Raw genomic sequence first — 20971 nt, 5'->3', positions numbered from 1 at the left:
GAGCATCCACCCTTCCCCAGATGACGTCCCTGAAGCCGGCTCCCTAGCAGGCGAGGCAGGTGTGCAAGTGACTCTGCCTGGAAAGCGCCATTGCATGGCTTATTCGCAGCGTTTATATCTCAACACCTGAGCAATAGCCTGGAGGAAGCGACCGCCCATCCTTGGAGCACCTCCCTGGAGCACATCCCAGAGCTATGCGTCACCCACCACAGCATGAACCGGTAGCCAGCACAGGAAACATGACACATCGATCATAAAAAAACATCAAATACTTTAATATACAAGTCAACATAACTTAGGAACGTTAAATAGCTGGCATTGAAGTATACACTCACAGTGTTTGCTTTCACATACAATACAACCAAGATAAGGTCAGCTCAGCTGGCCTACGCACGCACGCACGCAAGGAGATAAAGTGCAAAGTTCACAGGGTGACCAATCAGAGCCCTGCGGGACCACCACACAGATGGAGATGTGAACCCCACCGAACCAGAGCACCATGAAATGGGGCAAGGATGGCCAAGGCTCGCACAGACCAATATTAGCGATATGGCCCGAATGATCGAGGCTGAAACACAGGTCCAGAAGAGTCAAGCAGACGAGCTTCCACCCTGCCCTCAGAAATGAGTGAGCTCGGCTACCTGGAAGACAGGCCACAACCCTCTCACAGGAGGAGCGTGCAGGAGAGCATTCATCGCTCTACACTGGGGGCCAGGGAGGGAGATTTCTCTGTACAAAGGCAGCAAGGCCACCCCTCTGGACCTACTGCTCTCTGCACATTGTATGTATGCAGAGGAAGGATGAAGGCGTGTCTTTATGTGCATTTACATTGAACAAGAGTGCACACATCCAAAGAGGCACAGACGGTGGAGGAAGAGCATATTTCTCTGTACACAAAGTCAGTGATAACATCCCTCTATGGTCACAGAAAATGGCCAGGGACATTCCTCTGTGCACAGAGAACGAGTTTGGGTTTCCCCACTTTGTACCTAGAGGGTGAGTGTGCAGCTCTCTTTTTATATCCTGGAAAAGATTCAAATCTGCCCTTCTGTCCACAGAGAATGAGTGAGGCCATCCCCCTTTGCGCACAGAGATCATCCCTCTGTCCACAGAGAATGAGTTAGGTTATCCCACTTTGTGCAAAGAGATCATCCCTCTGTCCACAGAGAATGAGTTAGGTTATCCCACTTTGTGCAAAGAGATCATCCCTCTGTCCACAGAGAATGAGTTAGGTTATCCCACTTTGTGCAAAGAGATCATCCCTCTGTCCACACAGAATGAGTTAGGTTATACCTCTTTGTGCACAGAGAACATTACTCTGTGTATAGAGAATGAGTGAGGGCATCCCACTTTGTAAGCACAGATCATTCCTCTGTCCCGAGAGAATGAGTGGGGTCATCCCACTTTGTACACAGAGAACATTCCGTATTTACAGAGAATGAGTGGGGTCATCATGCTTTGTGCACAGAGACCATTCGTCTGTCCACAGAGAATGAGTGAGGTCATCACTCTTTGTACGCAGAGATCATTCCTCTGTCCACAGAGAATGAGTGAGGTCATCATCCTTTGTACGCAGAGATCATTCCTCTGTCCACAGAAAATGAGTGAGGTCATCCCCAGGGGTGGACTGGGAACCAAAAGAGGCCCTGGATTTAATTTTCAAAGTGGCCCATATTACACATTTTCAGCAAGCCCAACCCCTTTCCTATGGGAAGTGGAACATTTGGAAATTTCACACAAAAGAGGCCCAAGGTGCAGAGGCAAATCTCCAGAGTTCACTATAGCCAGTCCACCCCTGATCATATCACCTTGTACGCAGAAATCATTCCTCTGTTCACAAGCATGAGTGAGGTCATCACCGTCTGTACATAGAGAACATTCTTATGTCCACAGAGAAGGACTTCCCGTACACAGGAAAGGCAGTGGATTGCTCAAGAGGAGGGTGACAACATGTCTGCTCACAGAGAAAGAATGAGGCCGTCTCTTTGGGTGCAGGGGAGTGAGTCTATTACTCTCGGTAGGAAAACAACAACATTCCCCTTTGCACACAGAGAGTGAGAGCCATCCTTTGGGCAGAGAGAATGATGTGAAGGTTTGTACAAGGATAATGGGGCCTCATTCCGAGGTTGGCGGTAAGGGGTTAACGGGGCCGGTAAAGGTGCCGGAGCTGTCAACCCCCTACCGCCCTATTACAAGTCTGCTGCTAGCAGACCAGGGTGCTAACAACGGGCCCGTTATTATCGGGCCCGTTGTTAGCACCCTCCCTATTGAGCCCTATGGGGGCTCAAATGGGAATCGGGATAGACCGGGTCCGGGCTCCCTGAATGGGGAAATACCGGTCCCTCCAAGGTTGGAATGGCCCGGTACTTCCCCATTCAGGGAACCCGGACCCGGTACCCGGAATGGAGGTAGCCATGCCGCAAATAATGGCATGGTTACCTCCAAGGTTGTAATGACCCCCAATGTCTGTGTATGCTCCTCTCTATGCATGGGGAATAGAAAACAGCGTGTGTGCTGTATGTGTGAATGTCAGGAAGTCAGCAACAGGTTGCAGCATGAAACATGGAATCTTGTACTGTTGGCTTGTGTGATACTGAAACACTTGTGTACAAGCGCAATATAAAATATCAATATCAATACTGTGTTCTTGAAAGCACGACCATTAGCAATCACGACCATTAGCAATCATTCCTGCATGGACCCAATAATGCGTGCAGGTCTGCTCTCATCCCACGAGGGCCTGGAGTATCTTCAGGTATGTCACGAGCTGAAGACTTTCTGAATATTTGGGCAGGTCGAGAGCTTGAGTCGTGCAAGGGCAGCAGATCTTGAGACCAGTCCCGTGTTCTCCTCCTTCCATCAGGTGCCAGCAGCCGTGGGCAGAGACGGGCTACCAAAACATGCCCCCCTACATTGCCTTCATAGGTTGGAGGAGATTCTCCTCGTTCCATCAGGTGTGCCAGCAGCTGTGGGCAGGGCCCAGCTACCACACCAAGCCCCCCTACACGTTCTTCACAGGTAGGAGGTAGGAGGAGACATTGAAACTCTGCTGTCAAGTCTAAAGAGTAGAACATTTCCCCCATAGCTTCGTTTCTTTCTTGCTGGAAGTCACTAGTTGGGCATGTGCACGCGCCGCCGCCACGCTCCGCAGAGTTTTGGCACAGTAATGCACTGTATGCAGTGTTTTTCACTCCTAAGGACACCCGGTGTGGCTGCAGAATGGTGTGTCATGATCTGAATCCATAGAACGTTAGTGCTGGTAGGGTAAATGAGTTCTGGTTGGTCGGTGCATCCCGATCGATGTCCTTGGCACTCGTGCATCTGTGAGGAGCATGCAGAAAGGCACGTTAACAGCGCTGCATCGGCCTCCAGGGCCTTCATATGTATTAGGAGACCTCGTAACTTGTCTGCGAGGTCTGTGAGGCCTTCTGGGCACTGCCTCCTGCCATCACCTCCAGGACTGGTCTTGAGAAACTCAACACAGATGGGTACAATTCCGTAGGCTTCATCCTGCACTCACGTCAAAGGCTTTTCAGACCCCATCCTCACGGTCACCTTTTCAGGTTGGGTCGTTCTTCTTCTCTGGGGACTCACAATCGGGTCAGTTGAGGTCTTCCAATTCTAAGCTGTGAACAACAAGAGGAAGCAGGGTTTTAAAATATGTCCTGAAGCATCATAACAAAGGAAACATGCAAGACAAACAACCATCTTAGAAAGGATGGGAAAGCAGCATCAGCATTAGCCGCTTGGAAGTGTGGGATAACAAGAAGAGGATGAGCAGAGCTTTAGGAAGGTGGCTCTCATTGGGCAAATCACTCCGCTTACATGGGATATCTAAGAGAAGCTCATCCTAGAGGCCGTTAAGACACGCCGCTGTCAATGGATGTGAAGAAGGAGCTTGAAGGTCTCGTGCTGTGACAGCGGAACTGGAAACGCGGCTCTTGTATCTGCACGAGGGGTGCTTGGGACACAGATTGCTCTGCAGGTATGAGAGGCTCTCCGTTTGACTTTATGAAGGACCTCAGTTTGTTACTGGAGGTTATGAAGAGAGGTTGCCACAGGTTTAACACCGGAGATCAGTCTCTAAGCGCAGTTCCTGGATTCAAACCTTTGTTGCCCTGCACTGCCTTGCTTCCAAGACACATATTTTGCCCCTGCGCTATCCTCCCAGCCTAGGACTGAAGTCTCTCATTGGAGGGGATGGAAAGGAGTAGAGTGGGTATGGCTTTCAGTGGATGCTTAGAATGCACCATCTCTGTTGAAGAGTTATGAAGGCTGGGAACCTGGAGCTGAGTTTCAATTTGGTTTTATGAAGGTAAGGAGTTCGGAACGAATGAGGATCGTTATGAGTTTGACGGTATCCTGGAGATAATTCTGGCAGGATAGCGGCAAAATGACCACACCGGTTCCACTGCCTGATATCCTGATATCCCGATGGTGGAAATGCCAGTGAATCCTAGGACTCCATGGAGGGGAATGCCGCAATTAATTACAGTATTTATTTGCCAGAGGGGGCCGGATTTACTTCCAGCTCGTGGCTGGATCTAAAGCAGTAGCCCTAGCGGCAAACCTGCATTTCCCCGGTCCAGTAAAATTGCTGGTGCTCGAATTACTGGCAATTTTACAGCCAGTTTTTCCAGACCTGTGAAACTGTAATGAACCCCAATATATTGACGGACTGTTATGAAGATGAAGGGTCTTAACAGAAGCCTTTCATTGCCTGTTATAAGGCAAGGAGAATGGACAAGACTAATTCATGGGTGCTATGAAGACGAGGAGCATGGACTCAGGGGCCATTAAATAGATGTTTTATCGAACCTGGACAGCGATATTATCTTGGGATTTATAAAGCAGAGGACCTGGATAAGTACTCCCCACTGGATGTTATGAATGTGAGGAGCCTGGTTATAGTCTTCAATTGGGATTTATGAATGCGAAGAGGATGTAGAAGAGCCTCATCATTGGATTTTATGAATGAGAGGAACCTGTTCGAGTCTTTAATTAGGTGTTATGAAGGTGAGGACTTATGAGGGAGAGTAGCCTGGTTAGAGTCTCCCCACCTGATGTTATGAAGGAGAGTAGCCTGGATAAGAGTCTCTCTACTGGATGTTATGAATGTGAGTAGCCTGGATAAGAGTCTCTCTACTGGATGTTATGAATGTGAGTAGCCTGGATAAGAGTCTCTCTACTGGATGTTATGAATGTGAGTAGCCTGGATAAGAGTCTCTCTACTGGATGTTATGAATGTGAGTAGCCTGGATAAGAGTCTCCCCACTGGATGTTATGAATGTGAGTAGCCTGGATAAGAGACTCTCTACTGGATGTTATGAATGTGAGTAGCCTGGATAAGAGTCTCTCTACTGGATGTTATGAATGTGAGTAGCCTGGATAAGAGTCTCCTCACTGGATGTTATGAATGTGGGTAGCCTGGATAAGAGTCTCCTCACTGGATGTTATTAATGTGAGGAGCCTGGTTAGAGTCTCCTTACTGGATGTTACGAAGGAGACTAGCCTGGATAAGAGTCTCCTCACTGGATGTTATGAATGTGAGGAGCCTGGTTAGAGTCTCCTCACGGGATGTTATGAAGGAAAGTAGCCTGGATAAGAGTCTCCTCACTGGATGTTACGAAGGAGACTAGCCTGAATAAGAGTCTCCTCACTGGATGTTATGAATGTGAGGAGCCTGGTTAGAATTTCCTCACGGGATGTTATGAAGGAGAGTAGCTTGGATAAGAGTCTCCTCACTGGATGTTATGAATGTGAGTAGCCTGGATAAGAGTCTCCTCACTGGATGTTATGAAGGTGATTAGCCTGGATAAGAGTCTCCTCATTGGATGTTATGAAGGAGACTAGCCTGGATAAGAGTCTCCTCACTGGATGTTATGAATGTGAGTAGCCTGGTTAGAGTATCCACTCGGGATGTTATGAAGGAGAGTAGCTTGGATAAGAGTCTCCTCACTGGATGTTATGAATGTGAGTAGCCTGGATAAGAGTCTCCTCACTGGATGTGATGAATGTGTGTAGCCTGGATAAGAGTCTCCTCACTGGATGTTATGAATGTGAGTAGCCTGAATAAGAGTCTCACTACTGGATGTATTGAAGGAGAGTAGCCTGGATTAGAGTCTCTCCACTGGATGTTTTGAAGGAGAGTAGCCTGGATAAGAGTCTCTCTACTGGATGTTATGGATGCGAGGAGCCTGGATACAAGTCTCTCTACTGGATGTTTTGAATGTGAGGAGCCTGGTTAGAGTCCCCTCACTGGATGTTATGAAGGAGAGTAGCCGGGATAAGAGTCTCCTCACTGGATGTTATGAAGGAGAGTAGCCTGGATAAGAGTCTCCTCACTGGATGTTATGAATGTGAGTAGCCTAGATAGGAGTCTCCTCACTGGATGTTATGAAGGAGATTAGCCTGGATAAGAGTCTCCTCACTGGATGTAATGAATGTGAGTAGCCTGGATAAGAGTCTCCTCAATGGATGTTATGAATGTGGGTAGCCTGGATAAGAGTCTCCCCACTGGATGTTATGAATGTGAGGAGCCTGGATAAGAATCTCCTCACTGGATGTTATGAAGGAGAGTAGCCTGTATAAGAGTCTCCTCAATGAATGTTATGAAGGAGACTAGCCTGGATAAGTCTCCTCACTGGATGTTATGAATGTGAGTAGCCTGGAAAAGAGTCTCCACACCGGATGTTATGAAGGAGAGTAGCCTGGATAAGAGTCTCTCTACTGGATGTTATGAATGTGAGTAGCCTGGATAAGAGTCTCTCTACTGGATGTTATGAAGGAGAGTAGCCTGGATTAGAGTCTCTCCGCTGGATGTTAGGAAGGAGAGTAGCCTGGATTAGAGTCTCTCCACTGGATGTTATGAAGGAGAGTTACCTGGATAAGAGTCTCTCCACTGGATGTTATGGATGTGAGGAGCCTGGATAAGAGTCTCTCTACTGGATGTTATGGAAGTGAGGAGCCTGGATACGAGTCTCTCTACTGGATGTTATGAATGTGAGGAGCCTGGATAAGAGTCTCCTCACTGGATGTTATGAAGGAGATTAGCCTAGATAAGAGTCTCCTCACTGGATTTAATGAATCTGAGTAGCCTGGATAAGAGTCTCCCCACTGGATGTTATGAAGGAGAGTAGCCTGGATAAGAGTCTCTCTACTGGATGTTATGAATGTGAGGAGCCTGGATAAGAGTCTCCTCACTGGATGTTATGAAGGAGAGTAGCCTGGATAAGAGTCTCCTCACTGGATGTTATGAATGTGAGTAGCCTGGAAAAGAGTCTCCTCACTGGATGTTATGAAGGAGAGTAGCCTGGATAAGAGTCTCTCTACTGGATGTTATGAATGTGAAGAGCCTGGTTAGAGTAATTAATTTGGATGTGTGAATGCGAGGAGCATGTAGAAGAGCCTCATCATTTGATTTTATGAATGAGAGGAGCCTGTTCCAGTCTTTAATTAGGTGGTATGAAGGTGAGGATTTATGAATGTGAGTAGCCTGGATAAGAGTCTCCCCACCTGATGTTATGAAGGAGAGTAGCCTGGATAAGAGTCTCTCTACTGGATGTTATGAATGTGAGTAGCCTGGATAAGAGTCTCTCTACTGGATGTTATGAATGTGAGTAGCCTGGATAAGAGTCTCTCTACTGGATGTTATGAAGGAGAGTAGCCTGGATTAGAGTCTCTCCACTGGATGTTATGAAGGAGAGTAGCCTGGATAAGAGTCTCTCTACTGGATATTATGAATGTGAGTAGCCTGGATAAGAGTCTCTCTACTGGATGTTATGAAGGAGAGTAGCCTGGATTAGAGTCTCTCCAATGGATGTTACGAATGTGAGTAGCCTGGAAAAGAGTCTCCCCACTGGATGTTAGGAAGGAGAGTAGCCTGGATAAGAGTATCTCTACTGGATGTTATGAATGTGAGTAGCCTGGATAAGAGTCTCTCTACTGGATGTTATGAATGTGAGTAGCCTGGATAAGAGTCTCCTCACTGGATGTTATGAATGTGAGTAGCCTGGATAAGAGTCTCCTCACTGGATGTTATGAATGTGAGTAGCCCGGATAAGAGTCTCTCTACTGGATGTTATGAATGTGAGTAGCCTGGATAAGAGTCTCTCTATTGGATGTTATGAAGGAGAGTAGCCTGGATTAGAGTCTCTCCACTGGATGTTATGAAGGAGAGTAGCCTGGATTAGAGTCTCTCCACTGGATGTTATGAAGGAGAGTAGCCTGGATAAGAGTCTCTCTACTGGATATTATGAATGTGAGTAGCCTGCATAAGAGTCTCTCTACTGGATGTTATGAAGGAGAGTAGCCTGGATTAGAGTCTCTCCAATGGATGTTACGAATGTGAGTAGCCTGGAAAAGAGTCTCCCCACTGGATGTTAGGAAGGAGAATAGCCTGGATAAGAGTATCTCTACTGGATGTTATGAATGTGAGTAGCCTGGATAAGAGTCTCTCTACTGGATGTTATGAATGTGAGTAGCCTGGATAAGAGTCTCTCTATTGGATGTTATGAAGGAGAGTAGCCTGGATTAGAGTCTCTCTACTGGATGTTATGAATGTGAGTAGCCTGGATAAGAGTCTCTCTACTGGATGTTATGAAGGAGAGTAGCTTGGATTAGAGTCTCTCCACTGGATGTTATGAAGGAGAGTAGCCTGGATAAGAGTCTCTCTACTGGATATTATGAATGTTAGTAGCCTGGATAAGAGTCTCTCTACTGGATGTTATGAAGGAGAGTAGCCTGGATTAGAGTCTCTCCAATGGATGTTACGAATGTGAGTAGCCTGGAAAAGAGTCTCCCCACTGGATGTTAGGAAGGAGAGTAGCCTGGATAAGAGTATCTCTACTGGATGTTATGAATGTGAGTAGCCTGGATAAGAGTCTCTCTACTGGATGTTATGAATGTGAGTAGCCTGGATAAGAGTCTCCTCACTGGATGTTATGAATGTGAGTAGCCTGGATAAGAGTCTCCTCACTGGATGTTATGAATGTGAGTAGCCCGGATAAGAGTCTCTCTACTGGATGTTATGAATGTGAGTAGCCTGGATAAGAGTCTCTCTATTGGATGTTATGAAGGAGAGTAGCCTGGATTAGAGTCTCTCCACTGGATGTTATGAAGGAGAGTAGCCTGGATAAGAGTCTCTCCACTGGATGTTATGGATGTGAGGAGCCTGGATACGAGTCTCTCTACTGGATGTTATGAATCTGAGGATCCTGGATAAGAGTCTCCTCACCGGATGTTATGAAGGAGATTAGCCTGGATAAGAGTCTCCTCACTGGATGTTATGAATGTGAGTAGCCTGGATAAGAGTCTCCTCAATGGATGTTATGAATGTGAGTAGCCTGGATAAGAGTCTCTCTACTGGATGTTATGAATGTGAGGAGCCTGGTTAGAGTCCCCTCACTGGATGTTATGAAGGAGAGGAGCCGGGATAAGAGTCTCCGCACTGGATGTTATGAAGGAGAGTAGCCTGGATAAGAGTCTCCTCACTGGATGTTATGAATGTGAGTAGCCTAGATAAGAGTCTCCTCACTGGATGTTATGAAGGAGATTAGCCTGGATAAGAGTCTCCTCACTGGATGTAATGAATGTGAGTAGCCTGGATAAGAGTCTCCTCAATGGATGTTATGAATGTGGGTAGCCTGGATAAGAGTCTCCCCACTGGATGTTATGAATGTGAGGAGCCTGGATAAGAATCTCCTCACTGGATGTTATGAAGGAGAGTAGCCTGGATATGAGTCTCCTCAATGAATGTTATGAAGGAGACTAGCCTGGATAAGAGTCTCCTCACTGGATGTTATGAATGTGAGTAGCCTGGAAAAGAGTCTCCACACCGGATGTTATGAAGGAGAGCAGCCTGGATAAGAGTCTCTCTACTGGATGTTATGAATGTGAGTAGCCTGGATAAGAGTCTCTCTACTGGATGTTATGAATGTGAGTAGCCTGGATAAGAGTCTCTCTACTGGATGTTATGAAGGAGAGTAGCCTGGATTAGAGTCTCTCCGCTGGATATTAGGAAGGAGAGTAGCCTGGATTAGAGTCTCTCCACTGGATGTTATGAAGGAGAGTAACCTGGATAAGAGTCTCTCCACTGGATGTTATGGATGTGAGGAGCCTGGATAAGAGTCTCTCTACTGGATGTTATGGAAGTGAGGAGCCTGGATACGAGTCTCTCTACTGGATGTTATGAATGTGAGGAGCCTGGATAAGAGTCTCCTCACTGGATGTTATGAAGGAGATTAGCCTAGATAAGAGTCTCCTCACTGGATGTAATGAATGTTAGTAGCCTGGATAAGAGTCTCCCCACTGGATGTTATGAAGGAGAGTAGCCTGGATAAGAGTCTCTCTACTGGATGTTATGAATGTGAGGAGCCTGGATAAGAGTCTCCTCACTGGATGTTATGAAGGAGAGTAGCCTGGATAAGAGTCTCCTCACTGGATGTTATGAATGTGAGTAGCCTGGAAAAGAGTCTCCCCATTGGATGTTATGAAGGAGAGTAGCCTGGATAAGAGTCTCTCTACTGGATGTTATGAATGTGAAGAGCCTGGTTAGAGTAATTAATTTGGATGTGTGAATGCGAGGAACATGTAGAAGAGCCTCATCATTTGATTTTATGAATGAGAGGAGCCTGTTCCAGTCTTTAATTAGGTGTTATGAAGGTGAGGATTTATGAATGTGAGTAGCCTGGATAAGAGTCTCCCCACCGGATGTTATGAAGGAGAGTAGCCTGGATAAGAGTCTCTCTACTGGATGTTATGAATGTGAGTAGCCTGGATAAGAGTCTCTCTACTGGATGTTATGAATGTGAGTAGCCTGGATAAGAGTCTCTCTACTGGATGTTATGAAGGAGAGTAGCCTGGATTAGAGTCTCTCCACTGGATGTTATGAAGGAGAGTAGCCTGGATAAGAGTCTCTCTACTGGATGTTATGAATGTGAGTAGCCTGGATAAGAGTCTCTCTACTGGATGTTATGAAGGAGAGTAGCCTGGATTAGAGTCTCTCCACTGGATGTTACGAATGTGAGTAGCCTGGAAAAGAGTCTCCCCACTGGATGTTAGGAAGGAGAGTAGCCTGGATAAGAGTATCTCTACTGGTTGTTATGAATGTGAGTAGCCTGGATAAGAGTCTCTCTACTGGATGTTATGAATGTGAGTAGCCTGGATAAGAGTCTCCTCACTGGATGTTATGAATGTGAGTAGCCTGGATAAGAGTCTCCTCACTGGATGTTATGAATGTGAGTAGCCCGGATAAGAGTCTCTCTACTGGATGTTATGAATGTGAGTAGCCTGGATAAGAGTCTCTCTATTGGATGTTATGAAGGAGAGTAGCCAGGATTAGAGTCTCTACACTGGATGTTATGAAGGAGAGTAGCCTGGATAAGAGTCTCTCCACTGGATGTTACGGATGTGAGGACCCTCGATACGAGTCTCTCTACTGGATGTTATGAATCTGAGGATCCTGGATAAGAGTCTCCTCACCGGATGTTATGAAGGAGATTAGCCTAGATAAGAGTCTCCTCACTGGATGTTATGAATGTGAGTAGCCTGGATAAGAGTCTCCTCAATGGATGTTATGAATGTGAGTAGCCTGGATAAGAGTCTCCCTAATGGATGTTATGAATGTGAGGAGCCTGGTTAGAGTCCCCTCACTGGATGTTATGAAGGAGAGGAGCCGGGATAAGAGTCTCCTCACTGGATGTTATGAAGGAGAGTAGCCTGGATAAGAGTCTCCTCACTGGATGTTATGAATGTGAGTAGCCTAGATAAGAGTCTCCTCACTGGATCTTATGAAGGAGATTAGCCTGGATAAGAGTCTCCTCACTGGATGTAATGAATGTGAGTAGCCTGGATAAGAGTCTCCTCAATGGATGTTATGAATGTGGGTAGCCTGGATAAGAGTCTCCCCACTGGATGTTATGAATGTGAGGAGCCTGTATAAGAATCTCCTCATTGGATGTTATGAAGGAGAGTAGCCTGGATAAGAGTCTCCTCAATGAATGTTATGAAGGAGACTAGCCTGGATAAGAGTCTCCTCACTGGATGTTATGAATGTGAGTAGCCTGGAAAAGAGTCTCCACACCGGATGTTATGAAGGAGAGCAGCCTGGATAAGAGTCTCTCTACTGGATGTTATGAATGTGAGTAGCCTGGATAAGAGTCTCTCTACTGGATGTTATGAATGTGAGTAGCCTGGATAAGAGTCGCTCTACTGGATGTTATGAAGGAGAGTAGCCTGGATTAGAGTCTCTCCGCTGGATGTTAGGAAGGAGAGTAGCCTGGATTAGAGTCTCTCCACTGGATGTTATGAAGGAGAGTAACCTGGATTAGAGTCTCTCCACTGGATGTTATGAAGGAGAGTAACCTGGATAAGAGTCTCTCCACTGGATGTTATGGATGTGAGGAGCCTGGATAAGAGTCTCTCTACTGGATGTTATGGAAGTGAGGAGCCTGGATACAAGTCTCTCTACTGGATGTTATGAATGTGAGGAGCCTGGATAGGAGTCTCCTCACTGGATGTTATGAAGGAGATTAGCCTAGATAAGAGTCTCCTCACTGGATGTTATGAAGGAGAGTAGCCTGGATAAGAGTCTCTCTACTGGATGTTATGAATGTGAGTAGCCTGGATAAGAATCTCTCTACTGGATGTTATGAATGTGAGTAGCCTGGATAAGAGTCTCTCTACTGGATGTTATGAAGGAATGTAGCCTGGATTAGAGTCTCTCCACTGGATGTTATGAAGGAGAGTAGCCTGGATAAGAGTCTCTCTACTGGATGTTATGAATGTGAGTAGCCTGGATAAGAGTCTATCTACTGGATGTTATGAAGAAGAGTAGCCTAGATTAGAGTCTCTCCACTGGATGTTACGAATGTGAGTAGCCTGGAAAAGAGTCTCCCCACTGGATGTTAGGAAGGAGAGTAGCCTGGATAAGAGTATCTCTACTGGTTGTTATGAATGTGAGTAGCCTGGATAAGAGTCTCTCTACTGGATGTTATGAATGTGAGTAGCCTGGATAAGAGTCTCCTCACTGGATGTTATGAATGTGAGTAGCCTGGATAAGAGTCTCCTCACTGGATGTTATGAATGTGAGTAGCCCGGATAAGAGTCTCTCTACTGGATGTTATGAATGTGAGTAGCCTGGATAAGAGTCTCCCCACCGGATGTTATGAAGGAGAGTAGCCTGGATAAGAGTCTCTCTACTGGATGTTATGAATGTGAGTAGCCTGGATAAGAGTCTCTCTACTGGATGTTATGAATGTGAGTAGCCTGGATAAGAGTCTCTCTACTGGATGTTATGAAGGAATGTAGCCTGGATTAGAGTCTCTCCACTGGATGTTATGAAGGAGAGTAGCCTGGATAAGAGTCTCTCTACTGGATGTTATGAATGTGAGTAGCCTGGATAAGAGTCTCTCTACTGGATGTTATGAAGAAGAGTAGCCTAGATTAGAGTCTCTCCACTGGATGTTACGAATGTGAGTAGCCTGGAAAAGAGTCTCCCCACTGGATGTTAGGAAGGAGAGTAGCCTGGATAAGAGTATCTCTACTGGTTGTTATGAATGTGAGTAGCCTGGATAAGAGTCTCTCTACTGGATGTTATGAATGTGAGTAGCCTGGATAAGAGTCTCCTCACTGGATGTTATGAATGTGAGTAGCCTGGATAAGAGTCTCCTCACTGGATGTTATGAATGTGAGTAGCCCGGATAAGAGTCTCTCTACTGGATGTTATGAATGTGAGTAGCCTGGATAAGAGTCTCTCTATTGGATGTTATGAAGGAGAGTAGCCTGGATTAGAGTCTCTCCACTGGATGTTATGAAGGAGAGTAGCCTGGATAAGAGTCTCTCCACTGGATGTTATGGATGTGAGGAGCCTGGATACGAGTCTCTCTACTGGATGTTATGAATGTGAGTAGCCTGGATAAGAGTCTCCTCAATGGATGTTATGAATGTGAGTAGCCTGGATAAGAGTCTCCCTAATGGATGTTATGAATGTGAGGAGCCTGGATAAGAGTCTCCTCACTGGATGTTATGAAGGAGGGTAGCCTGTATAAGAGTCTCGTCACTGGATGTTATGAATGTGAGTAGCCTGGAAAAGAGTCTCCCCACTGGATGTTATGAAGGAGAGTAGCCTGGATAAGAGTCTCTCTACTGGATGTTATTAATGTGAGGAGCCTGGTTAGATTATTTAATTGGGATTTTATGAATGAGAGGAGCATGTAGAAGAGCCTCATCATTGGATTTTATGAATGAGAGGTGCCTGTTCCAGTCTTTAATTAGGTGTTATGAAGGTGAGGATTTATGAATGTGAGTAGCCTGGATAAGAGTCTACCCACCGGATGTAATGAATGTGAGTAGCCTGGATAAGCGTCTCTCCACTGGATGTTATGAATGTGAGGAGCCTGGATAAGAGTCTCTTTACTGGTTATAAATGTGAGGAGCCTAGTTAGAGTCTCCTCACTGGATGTTATGAATGTGAGTAGCCTGGATAAGAGTCTCCTCACTGGATGCTATGAAGGAGACAAGCTTGGATAAGAGTCTCCTCACTGGATGTAATGAATGTGAGTAGCCTGGATAAGAGTCTCCTCACTGAATGTTATGAATGTGAGTAGTCTGGATAAAAGTCTCCTCACTGGATGGTATGAATGTGAGGAGCCTTTTTAGAATCTCCCCACTGGATGTTATGAATGTGAGGTGCCTGGTTAGGGTCTCCTCATGGGATGTTATGAAGGAGAGTTGCTTGGATAAGAGTCTCCTCCCTGGATGTTATGAATGTAAGTAGCCTGGATAAGAGTCTCCTCACTGGATGTTATGAATGTGAGTAGCCTGGATAAGAGTCTCCTCACTGGATGTTATGAATGTGAGTAGCCTGGATAAGAGTCTCCTCACTGGATGTTATGAATGTGAGGAGCCTGGTTACAGTCTCCTCACGGGATGTTATGAAGGAGAGTAGCTTGGATAAGAGTCTCCTCATTGGATGTTATGAAGGAGACTAGCCTGGATAAGAGTCTCCTCACTGGATGTTATGAAGGAGACAAGCTTGGATAAGAGTCTCCTCACTGGATGTAATGAATGTGAGTAGCCTGGATAAGAGTTTCCTCACTGAATGTTATGAATGTGAGTAGCCTGGATAAAAGTCTCCTCACTGGATGTTATGAATGTGATTAGCCTGGATAAGAGTCTCCCCACTGAATGTTATGAATGTGAGGAGCCTGGTTAGAGTCTCCTCACTGGATGTTATGAATGTGAGTAGCCTGGATAAGAGTCTCCTCACTGAATGTTATGAATGTGAGTAGCCTAGATAAAAGTCTTCTCACTGGATTTTATGAATGTGATTAGTCTGGATAAGAGTCTCCCCACTGGATGTTATAAATGTGAGGAGCCTGGTTAGAGTCTCCTCACTGGATGTTATGAATGTGAGTAGACTGGACAAGAGTCTCCTCATTGGATGTTATGCATGCGAGCAGCCTGGATAAGAGTCTCCTCACTGGATGTTATGAATGTGAGTAGCCTGGATACGAGTCTCCTCACTGGATGGTATGAATATGAGGAGCCTTCTTAGAATCTCCCCACTGGATGTTATGAATGTGAGTAGCCTGGATAAGAGTCTCCTCACTGGATGTTATGAATGTGAGGAGCCTGGTTAGAGTCTCCTCACGGGATGTAATGAAGGAGAGTAGCCTGGATAAGAGTCTCCTCACTGGATGTTATGAATGTGAGTAGCCTGGATAAGAGTCTCCTCACTGGATGTTATGAATGTGACTAGCCTGGATAAGAGTCTCCCCACTGGATGTTATGAATGTGAGTAGCCTGGATAAGAGTCTCCTCACTGGATGTCTCCCCACTGGATGTTATGAATGTGAGTAGCCTGGATATGAGTCTCCTCACTGGATGTTATGAATGTGAGTAGCCTGGATATGAGTCTCCTCACTGGATGTTATGAAGGAGACTAGCCTGGATAAGAGTCTCCTCACGGGATGTTATGAATGTGAGGAGCCTGGTTAGAGTCTCCTCACGGGATGTTATGAATGTGAGTAGCCTGGATAAGAGTCTCCTCACTGGATGTTATGAATGTGAGGAGCCTGGATAAGAGTCTAGTCTCCTCACTGGATGTTATGAAGGAGACTAGCCTGGATAAGAGTCTCCTCACTGGATGTTAAGAATGTGAGGTGCCTGGTTAGGGTCTCCTCATGGGATGTTATGAAGGAGAGTTGCTTGGATAAGAGTCTCCTCCCTGGATGTTATGAATGTAAGTAGCCTGGATAAGAGTCTCCTCACTGGATGTTATGAATGTGAGTAGCCTGGATAAGAGTCTCCTCACTGGATGTTATGAATGTGAGTAGCCTGGATAAGAGTCTCCTCACTGGATGTTATGAATGTGAGTAGCCTGGATAAGAGTCTCCTCACGGGATGTTATGAAGGAGAGTAGCTTGGATAAGAGTCTCCTCATTGGATGTTATGAATGTGAGTAGCCTGGATAAGAATCTCCTTACTGGATGTTATGAATGTGAGTAGCCTGGATAAGAGTCTCCTCGCTGGATGTTATGAATGTGAGTAGCCTGTTTAGAGTCTCCCCACTGGATAACTGAATGTGAGTAGCCTGGATAAGAGTCTCCTCACTGGATGTTATGAAGGAGACTAGCCTGGATAAGAGTCTCCTCACTGGATGTTATGAATGTGAGGTGCCTGGTTAGAGTCTCCTCACGGGATGTTATGAAGGAGAGTAGCTTGGATAAGAGTCTCCTCACTGGATGTTATGAATGTGAGTAGCCTGGATAAGAGTCTCCTCACTGGATGTTATGAAGGAGAGTAACCTGGATAAGAGTCTCCTCACTGGATGTTATGAAGGAGAGTAGCCTGGATAAGAGTCTCCTCACGGGTTGCCTGGATAAGAGTCTCCTCACTGGATGTTATGAAGGAGAATAACCTGGATAAGAGTCTCCTCACTGGATGTTACCATTCGCCAGTTCTTGAATTTCTCCTAAATATAGTGAGCCCTGGCTTCATTGGGAGATTCATCTAGAACTGCCAGGATGTCCCCTACCCTCGCCCCCCCTCCATCTAAAAGCCTGTCATAGTTTCCTTAAACAAGGAGGCACATTTTCATTTTACTCCCACCTAAACCAACAACCACAGCTGAAGGCTGGGGAGGGACCACTGAACACAGCCCCATGAAGATGACAAACCAGCAAAACATTCCATTGGTTGTGTGTGGTGACTTCTGTTCTCTCTCACCTGGGCAGCTGTGTCCACTCTGTCCAAGGACGGCCTGAAGGGTCTAAAAGCCTGTCATAGTTTCCTTAAACAAGGAGGCATATTTTCATTTTAATCCCACCTAAACCAACAACCACAGCTGAAGGCTGGGGAGGGACCACTGAACGCAGCCCCATGAAGATGACAAACCAGCAAAACATTCCATTGGTTGTGTGTGGTGACTTCTGTACTCTCTCACCTGGGCAGCTGTGTCCACTCTGTCCAAGGACGGCCTGAAGGGTTGGCTATTGGACGAGGAGGAAGTCGAGTCCCCTTCGGACCCTGCAAGACCCAAGAGGAAAAACAGAAGGCGGCAATCAAAAAGTAATTCCAGTCAGTAAATCACTTTATTTCGAAAAATAATTGTCTTAAAAGCAAAACTGTCTACAACATCTTTAGAGATCGTAACATATGTACACAGATAAAAAGATAATGAATAAATATATAGCACTTAAAATTGTGATTTATAATACAAATAGGTGCAAGTACACAGATATACATATGCAAAAACACTTGACAATAAAAAAACATAGCGCTATTCATAAAATATCTTAATGACAAATAGTGACCACTAGGTTGATAAAAGTCATAGGGCCTCATTCCGAGTTGGGCGGTAAGGGTTAACTGTCACCGGTAAGGAGACCGGTGCCGTTAAACCCTTAGCGCCCAATTCTGAGGTCCCTTAGCGGGACCCGCAAAGGCCATGTGGTCTGACCACAGGTCCTTTGCGGGTCCCGCTAAGAGTCCAGGGTGCTAATAATAACGAGCCCATAATTTACAGGCCCTTAATTAGCGCCTTCCCCATTCCCATTGAGCCCTATGGGGTCCACACAGGTTCGAATGTCCTGGTAAATCCCTATTCACCCAGACCGGACACGGACCCGGACCTGGGTTTGGAAGCAGCCATGGTGCAAATAGCGCCATGGCTACCTCCAGACTCAGAATGAGGCCCATAGTGCCTCATTACAAGTCTGGCGGTAACCCTGCTGGTGCTACCGGCGGGTTGCCGCCAGCCTTGCAATATTTACTGGCACCTGGCTTGCTGGTAACAATGGGGGGTTACAACCCCTGCGTTCCGGGAAGTCAGGTAAATGGTTAATCCCCATTCTCATTTGAGTCCCATAGGCCTGAATGGGAATGGGACCACGGATGCACCGACACCATTAATAACGGTGCCGGTGCTTCCGTGAAACTCTGCGGGCGGGTGCCTTTCCGCCCGCCAGGTCTGACCCTGGTGGGCGGGAAGGCACCTGTCCGCAGAATCGTACTGTGCCGGTCCAGTAACAACGGTGCTGGTAAGCTTACCGGGACCACTATTACCGGACCGGCACAGTCTTAATGTGGTCTATTGTCTGCCCTACATTACTAAGAATCTACCAACTAAATTATGCCAACAAATTGATTGGTATCCTGTGACAGACTTTAGATCCAGGGCCATGTTACTTCTCAAGTATAAGGCTTGTCTCAAATATGCCAAGAGTGCCCAGCCAACGTATGGGGACAGTGCTTTTGATAAATAGTTTAAAGCTACACGACACTGACTGATGCCAGAGTCAAGCAGGAACGGGATCAGCGTTTTACGTCTAAGCAGAGAATATGGAGGGCAGAAGAAGAAGAAATGCAACAGGCCTTCCTCCAAAGCTCTACACAGTACGTAACTTCTCATGCCGTTCGAGCCAGTCCTTAAAGCTGTCATTATTATTCAATCTTGGCTTTCTAATGAGGTATCTCTCATTGAACTAATTGGTCCACGTGAGATAATCTTGGATACCCTACGAGGTTAGGAGAATATGATTACGATTGGACATTTTTACCAACTCTCTTTCTTTTCTGACATCCTTCAAAGAAGTCAGAAGATGCTCTTTTAAAAACAAAGGCAATCATTCAATTCAAGCTTTATTTGACACGTGGGTTATAAAAGCACATAAATATACATAAAAACACAAATGTCATATATAATTATATAAAAGGAAGATCAAACAGAGTTTAAAATGCAAATTCCAGACACACAAAATCAGTTAAAGGTTCATAAAAGTGAAATGCAAGAAAATATAGAAAGAATACAACAGTGGCATCAGTTTAATAGTGATCATTAAAAGAGATCTCTTCGTCTGTCCAAAGTGAATGTACATATTCTTGTATTAGGAAGAGGAATGTGACAATGTGCCTAACTGTGGTGATATCAACTCACTCATTGTGTTGCTGATCAGGGTGATGGGCTCATTGTGAATGCTATTTTCTCAAAAAAACAGCCTAGTCATCCAAGGCATGGCGAGACATGCATTCCTTTTTTGTTCCATGCTTTCCCCAAGAAGTGAGGCACTCTAAAGACAACGGGCCTCATTACGACTTTGGCGATAGCCATGCCGCTATTGGCCAAAATCGGGTCCGGGTTCCCTGAATGGGGAATTACCGGGCCATTCCGAGTTCGGAGGAGGGAATGGGAGAGGGAGCGAACAACGGGCCGATTACGAGTGGCCCTTTATTTGCTCCCTCTTCCCCTCGCGGGACCCGGTAAGGACGCCTGGTTTGACCAGGCATTACTTCAAGGGTCCCGCAAGGGGAGCTTGTAATGAGGCGGAACGGGTTTAACGGGTCCGCCTCCTTTAGCGGAGCCCGTTAACCCGTTCCTCCTCAGTCGTAATGAGGCCCAACGTCTTGCCGGGACAGAGACTTACAAAATGTGGTGCTGCATGGATTTCTCTGGCCTTATAACATAACAGTAACTGTCTCAAATTGCGTTGCCTGATCCATGCGTAGGCTGGGCAGATAAACTCAAATGGTTGTATAGTCTCCCTAAAACGAGGGCAAAAGGGACACATTTGGGAGGGACTGGGTTTCCACATGCTCATCAAATTGGCCAAAGGTAAGATGCCTGCTCCTAGTTTAAAAAAACACTAAAGAACGTGCATGTGGTTGCTTTACGATGTTCTGATCATTTTCAAATTGCCGCATTTCTTTGATTAATAATTAAGAGCTCAGTAAACTATTGCTGCGGCTACTAGACAGTAGGGTCTGGTTATTCACTCAGCAGAAATGTTCTACACAAATTCTTTTGAGGATGTATACACCAGATTATGGGTGGTCGACCAATGTCCCATTCTCAATATATAGGCCATCTGTGTCACATGTTTGAGCCGAGGGAGTATTATGCCATCTGGGCGTTCAGACTATCTAGTAAGGCGTCTTTGTATTTCACCAGGTCAGGAGAGGACCATAAGCAAACTCAACAATAAAGGAGTTTAAGCATTGGCAGCTCTGCAATGCAAATGCAAAACTCTTTTGAAAAAGTTATTTTCTTGAGTAGTAATGGCAGTGTTCTGCGTGAAACCCCGTAGATCGCCTCCATAGCATACCGCCTACCTTGCCTAAACTTGGGTCGGTCCCATTGTTCTATTGGCATGGTTACGTGAAATCCTTAAGCTGCCTCCCAGGTACGGTTTAAAGTGCATAAGGATGTATTAACCTGATGGGGGGACCAACTCCCTCTCCAATGAAATCATAGGCCCAGATAATCAAAAGTTGCCACCTCCTCAACTAGTTTGCCATTAACCGCCCTGTTGTTTTCACTTATGTTGGTACTCTTAGTTGAGCAAAGTACAGTTTTAGTTTCTGAGGACTTTAAAAACCCCTCCCCATGAGCAGAGTTCTGCAAACCTCTCTATTCGTTTTTTCAGACCACTTATTGTTTTCCATATCAAGACCGCATCATCTGCGACGGGTA

The 20971-nt window shown here is 45.9% G+C and overlaps 1 protein-coding gene across 1 annotated transcript in view; it reads right to left on the bottom strand.

The window, feature by feature from the left end:
• Positions 1 to 251: 251 nt before the first annotated feature.
• LOC138568751 (pneumococcal serine-rich repeat protein-like) overlaps positions 252 to 20971 on the bottom strand; it is a 139897-nt gene continuing 119177 nt past the window's right edge. Inside the window, exons 11-12 of the mRNA XM_069646538.1 lie at positions 17447 to 17529; positions 252 to 3626 (exon numbers count right to left, since the gene is read on the bottom strand). Coding sequence (XP_069502639.1) covers positions 3591 to 3626; positions 17447 to 17529 — 119 coding nt within the window. The 3' untranslated portion in view covers positions 252 to 3590. The remainder of the gene's footprint in view (positions 3627 to 17446; positions 17530 to 20971) is intronic.

This window comes from Ambystoma mexicanum, chromosome 1p, assembly GCF_040938575.1.
Source record: "Ambystoma mexicanum isolate Mex_15411 chromosome 1p, UKY_AmexF1_1, whole genome shotgun sequence".
Classification (NCBI taxonomy): domain Eukaryota; kingdom Metazoa; phylum Chordata; class Amphibia; order Caudata; family Ambystomatidae; genus Ambystoma; species Ambystoma mexicanum.
Note: the sequence above shows the minus strand (reverse complement) of the source record. Positions and strands in the feature narration are given on the sequence as shown.